Below are 6,774 nucleotides of genomic sequence, written 5' to 3' on the forward strand. Positions count from 1 at the left end.
ATCATTAATGGGTTCCCGAATCTAGCATATGGATAAAATCGGGTCCCTGGGTCAGTTCCGATTCTAGAAGCAAATTTGAAGACCCGCGAAACGCGATTATAATTCAAACAAAAACGGTGCCGGGTTAAAATAAGCTCCTCGGTCCACCAATATATTTAAAATAAACAAAAAAAATCAGTAAACAACAATCTTGAATGAGTAGAACTTGCAAAGAAGAAATCAAAACACTTTTACCATTTTACACCTAGCCATCACGCCACCAAACAGCCTTTGTTAAAATCTGAAAGTAATTTCATTTAAAGTCTAGGTAAAGTTGACAGAAAAAAGTAGTGGCACCGGCAATCCACTATTTATCTTATATATAACTAGTTTTATATCCGGCACATTGCGCCGGATAGGTCAAATATGTTCATGTACCCCTCACGTTGCAGTTGTCCCTTACCATCGGTTTAGTTGATTAACATATAAAACATTAAAGTATCAAAATCGACATTTGTTCAGTCGGTAAAACCTAAGCGTTGTCGATCTTGGACGCTGCGACAGTGAGCTAGCAAAATCGAGCCTTGGTAAAACCCAAGTGTTATTGGTCCCGGACGTTGGGGCGTTGAGTCGACGCGAATTTGGTCGGTTTATGTTACGTTCGTTATGATACCAGAAGTAAACAAAAGGGTCGATAAAACCTAAGGCGTTGGTAAAAACCTAGCGTTGTCCATCCTGGGCGTTTCACCGGTGAGTTGAAATGAATAACTGTTTAATTATCACATTTAAAAAAAATATAAATGATGTGGGCCACTTTGATGCAGCTACTTGGCTCTATAGAGGCTTGTCAGCAACGAAATTGTCAATTGTGTGTGTGTATAATAAGTCATAGGTACAACTTTACTTAAGGGTTGTTTAGTAGGCTCTTAACAGTTATTAAAAGGCTACCTCTTAATGGTTCATAACCTCTTAATGGTTAAGAGGTAGCCTTAAGTCTGAATGGTTCCTCTCCTCTTAACCATTACCACTCAGACTTAAGGAAATGGTTAAGAGACTACCAAACAGCCCCAAAGTTATCAATAGTTAATGAAAGTTCTCTGTTTTAACTTTTCTTTTTGTACATAAAACTGCAAATCCATTAATTTGCAAAAGTTAAGTTATTTATTTTTAAGATTAGCCATAACATATATTAAGCCAATCAGAAGTCTTGAATTAGATTTACTAATTTAGCCATAAGTAGCATATATCAAGCCACAAATATGAGAAGAAAAAAAAAGTGAATGCTTTCTGAGTTTCTGCATAAACTGTGTTGAGTTCTGCTCAAAACACACATCATGAACTATTAATGTCAATGGTAGTTTGACCAGATGATAGTCAATGCTACAGATTTTGTCTCAATTTGCTGGAAGCCTGGAACCATAGAACCAAACCCGTTAGACTAGGGGTGCAAACCAGCCGACCTGCTTATGAGCTACTCGAGACCGGCTCATGAAAAAGCTCGATTGAGCTGAGCTTAAACGAGCCCGAGCTTCACTTATCGAGCTGGCTCACGAGTCTAAACGAGTCTGCCATTAACATAATTTTTATAATACATATTTAATAGTTGTTAATTAATCTATTTAATATTATGAAAAATAACTAAATTATATATATTAAAATCTTAGGATGAGTATCATTACATCTTTACAAAACTCTTAAATTATTTAAGAAACTCTTAATAACTAACGTTTTTTTAAAAACAAATTGTATATTAATATTATTTGAGTGTAGTTTTATCACTTTTCAAATTTATATTTATGATTGCAATTGTGAAAAATAGTTTTTACACATATTTTATGTTTTTTTTTACACATGTAAATTTGTCATTACATAAATTTTACACGTGTAAACTTGTGATTCATATATGTAATCAATTTTTTTTTTTTGAATATGATAAAACTAGTCTCAAATAATGTTATTATATAAAAAAAATTAAAAAAATGTTTGGTTGTTAAAAGTTCCTAAATGTTCTTAACTTTTTTTGAGTTCTGAAAGGATACCAACCCATCTTATTATATAAAATTATAATTGAAAAAAATATATAAAAAATAATTAAAAATATATAAAAATAAATTACGAAATAGTCAACGAGCCAAACCGAGCCCGAGCTTGAAAAAATACTCACAAACCGAGCTCGAGCTTTAGAATAGAGATCGAAATGGGCCGGGCTCGTGCTCTTTGTAAGTTAAACGAGCCGAGCTCAAGCTTAGCTCGGCTCGTTTGCACCCCCTTTGTTAGACCCTGTTTAGACAAGAACCATATCCTTTTAGTCGGTTCCAAATCCGAGTCTGCAAGAGATGAGTTATTGGATTGGGTCTAAACGAAAAAAATTCCATTTTTGCACACCCCAAATTTAGATATTTGGTTAGGTCATTGTTCTATTCAACAATTAAAGAAGTTGAATTTTCTCATTTATCATCTTTACAACGTGACTCACACTTTGTGCCTTGAATTTTCTCATTTATCATCTTTAGATTTTTTTTTGAAAGGGGGGCCATGTTACAAGATCTAATCACAAGGGGGCTGGAAAAAAATTTTTTTCAAAAGAGGGGTTACCTCCCTTTGTAACGGCGACAAGTTTGATATGTAATAGGGGTGTCAGTCATTGGCAGGTGGGATTACGAAGTTCTCCCCTCTCTTAGAAATGGCGGCAGGTTTGAAAAAGTGGTCTCCCCTCCATTTGTAACGGAGGGGAGTCTGAAAAAGATGAAATGGCTTTTCAAACGTTGGGCAAACTTTAAAAGGGAGGGGAGATACCTTTTTCAGATTCCCCGCCATTACAAAGGGAGGGGAGTATCATTTTGCAGTCCTCGCCATTGAGAATGGAGGGGAGACCACTTTTTCAAACCCACCGCCATTTCTAAGAGAGGGGAGAACCTCGTACATATCAAACCCACCTGCCATTGACTAACACCCCTATTACATATCAAACTCGCCGCCATTACAAAGGGAGGTAACCCCTCTTTTGAAAAAAAAAATTTTCCAGCCCCCCTTGTGATTAGATCTTGTAACATGGCCCCCCTTTCAAAAAAAAATCTCATCTTTACAATGAGACTCGCATTTTGTTTCGAAAGCTTTGTCGTTAATTTGAAAAACCTGCATACCACATATGGTTTGCAGTACCTCATTAAATGATGCCCAAAATGAAGGGATATGAACCCTGTACAAAATGTTTCACGTAACAGTCTTGGTAACCGAAAACCCGATACCAAACCCCTACTGTTAACCTAATGTTATTTACTCATCAAAAAAAAAAAAAACCTTCTCAATGCCCTTAAAAATTACTTAACTTTGTCATCACTTTTCCTTTTTGAAGTCAGCGCCCCACCGCCACTAGTAGGCCTACAAAAAAAGTTTACCGTTTAGCATCCTCTTTCGAGACAACATGTATAGTAATCATTGTTTTATAATATATATAGGGTGGAAGAAACTTACAGCCCAACAGCTACTTTAAAAGCATCATAAATCCCCCATTGTGCTCCAGTAAGTGTTCCAATCATTAAAATACGAAGAGGAAGACCGCGAGTAAATAAACCCAACAAACCGAGCGTCTGAACAGCCTGAAACAAAAAGAATAAACACTACAAATAGAGAAACTAAGGATAAACATACGCAGATAAAATGACATGAATATGACTCACATTGCTGACAGTAGCCCCTTGAGAATTATTGAGGAAAGAAACTAAATTATCAGCAGGGTGAGAAACAATAGCACATAGTACACCCGCTACATACCCGCCAGCAAAGCTAACTCCAAGCTGCAAACTTTTGCTACATTCATCCTTTGGTATGGGGATGGCATGTTTGTATATCATCTCCACTATTGTCTCAAAACATGCAAACTTCATCATTGTGTCTGAAAACATGTGCATAACAATAAATGATTAATATAAATGGCAATATGCATAACTTCATGTAAGAATGATACAAAAACTTTTGACACGGTATAATCTAAACTTACATGGAATCTGTCGCCCCCATAGAGGTCCTAGCCCCTTGTACAACCTGTATAAAAAATAAGCAATTTTATTTAGAAAAAAAATAACAGTATAACACTATAATATTAATAAATCTGCATCTGATATGAAATTACCCAGCAGTGCCTTCAGCATTAATGAACTTTAGGAAGCTATCTGATATACCTGTGGCAAATCCAGGATTTGTTTGGACACGAACCTTAACTGCTTCGAAAGGGCAAAGAGCAATTCCGGCAATAAGTTCTGCAGATGCAGAACCTGCAAGATAGATGAATGTTTTGTATTTGGCTGCATTCTCTGGACCAGCAATGTCAGCATATGCTTTTTTGAAGAATTCATAAAACCCAAATTTGCAAGCACCCTGTACACTGTAACCTAGCAAGGTTGGCACCCAGCCTGTGAAAAATCCTTTAAATCCATGCTCTTTCAGTAATGTTCCAAAACCAGAAGCAATGTTCTTGTATTTTGCAGGGTTGATCTGAAGGTTTTTCGGATATACATGAAATGTTTGTTAAGCAATGTAACTAACACAACACGGATTTAAATTAAAAGTGACATGGCTGTAATATTAAAGAAAGGAGGCCAATCATTACATTGATCAAGAAATTACAATACTTCAAGTTCCTGTAAATTTTTCATGAACCTATTAATTAATTGCAAGTTGAGGTCATCATGAACTTTAATAAATATTCTAAAGCTTTTGTATAAGGGTATGTATTATCGTAGTGTGTAAGGGGTGCCAATAGACCTAGCACCAAAAGATGCGAAAGGTGCACGAGGTCAGCATTGCCATCAAGGTAGCGGGACTGAAGGCTTGTTTCTTTTGAGTTTTTTTGTTTTTTTATTTTTTAATTAATATATTAACCGAGGCTTGTTTCTTTGACTTTTTTAGTTTTTTTTAATTAATATATTAACCAATCGTTTATCTCCACCTCACCCAACTAATTAATATATTAACCAATCATTTATCTCCTTTTGTCAACTAAGCACGGACGTGGCGCAATTTACCCCTTTCACATAGCCCTTTCTACCCTCCCATAACACATAGCCTAGGATATTTTGCTACATCAAGTTTCCCTTTGAAGATGACAATACTCTGCATCCAGCAATAATACATAAGCTATACAGCAGAAATTTGCATTTCAAGTGCAGATCACAGTTTTTATATCAATGCATAATCAAATTCAATCCAAGCCTAATAACAATCTACAGTAACCGCAAGTGATTAATGAAATTGATGTGTATCGTGTGACTCCACTACGCAGCTATTGTAAACCTAATAATTAGAACTCTATATTAAACTATGGTAAGAACAGCGTCAAATGAGTATGAAATCATCACAGATCAAAGATTTTATATCAATGCATAATCAAATTCAATCCAAACCTAATAACAATCTACAGTAACCGCAAGCAACTAACGAAATTGAAACGTGTCATGCGACTCCACAACGCAGCTATTGTAAACCTAATAACTAACAATATATCACACTTAAATATAATAACAACAGCGTCGAATGAGTTTGAAATCATCTCGTCCATAAGTTAAAACCAATAAATCAACACACTAGTTCAAAATGACATGGATGTAATGCCAGAAGCTGCAGAACAAAAATTTGCATTCCAAGTGCAGATCACAAGTTTTTTATCAACGCATAATCAAAATTAACCCAAACCTAATAACAATCCACAGAAGCCACAAGCGATTAGCAAAATTGAACCGTATCGTCGCTCCAGTATGTAACTATCATAAACCTAAAATTACCAATATACCAATGCATAATCAAATTCAATCCAAACCTATTAATGATCTACAGAAACCACAAGTGATTACCAAAATTGAGGCGTATCGTGCCACTCCAGTATGCAACTATTGCTTTTATCCCTCATTTTCAATTAAATAATACTTTTCTATACCTTTATCATTACATTTTTCTCTCATCCACTCACACCACGCTCTAAAAAATACAGTACACACTCACATAATTCGGAGAACTTGTTGTGAATGCTCTAAATAAGAATATATCAATGCATAATCAAATCCAAACCTGAGCGAAATTGAACCGAATATTATAACTATCGTAAACCTAATAACTAACAATATATTACATCTAAGTAGTACCGTACTGAACTCTATAAGCCCTAGGCTCTACTCCTAAATCAAGCATTCATTCGTAAACGAGACTGAGAACGAAATGGACCTGCATATTGCATTTAACAATATCAAGCGGCGTAACCGCCATATGCGTGAGTCCACAACTGAAAACACCACCTATACTACACTTGGCGTAATAACCAGGCGAAAAAACCTCCAGATCGCTAGCGGACGCGTACGAACACGAAGCACTCCGCGGCTTCGTAATCAAATGCTCGAACTCGATCAGATACTTCGATGAAGACGAGTATAGGTACATCGGTATCACCGATTGGCGCGAATTGGCCATTAACAATGTATGTAATGTAATTATGAGTTTTGTAACTGCTTCCAGCACACCACACTGTTATGTTTATAATTTGTTAATAACTGAGGTTTATAAATGTATATATGCGCATTCCCTCCCACGGTTTATGGGTTTGGGCTTTTCGGATTTTAGTTTTTGAATTAAACCCTGATGTTTTGGTTCAAAAATGACACAACCGGTTAAATAGTTTACCATTTAGTTCTAAATAGATACAACTCCAACTTAAAAACTAACCATAAAGTACATTAATACACATTACACATGAGTCAAACAACATCGCATATGAACAATGATCGCGTCATATACGAAGTTTGTATG

At 35.7% G+C, this 6,774-nt stretch overlaps 1 protein-coding gene across 1 annotated transcript; it reads right to left on the minus strand.

The window, feature by feature from the left end:
* Positions 1-3,150: 3,150 nt before the first annotated feature.
* Positions 3,151-6,438, minus strand: LOC143551579 (mitochondrial phosphate carrier protein 3, mitochondrial-like). Its single transcript, XM_077041981.1, has 6 exons — positions 6,196-6,438; positions 4,112-4,473; positions 3,980-4,023; positions 3,660-3,874; positions 3,454-3,578; positions 3,151-3,360 (listed from the first exon to the last, which is right to left on the minus strand). Exons 1-6 carry the CDS (start codon positions 6,436-6,438, stop codon positions 3,300-3,302), a joined length of 1,050 nt encoding a protein of 349 aa, XP_076898096.1. The 3' UTR covers positions 3,151-3,299.
* Positions 6,439-6,774: the final 336 nt, after the last annotated feature.

This window comes from Bidens hawaiensis, unplaced genomic scaffold (assembly GCF_021521415.1).
Source record: "Bidens hawaiensis isolate Kalapana, Puna unplaced genomic scaffold, B.hawaiensis_p1.1 tig00001016_1, whole genome shotgun sequence".
In the NCBI taxonomy this organism is placed as follows: Eukaryota; Viridiplantae; Streptophyta; class Magnoliopsida; order Asterales; family Asteraceae; genus Bidens; species Bidens hawaiensis.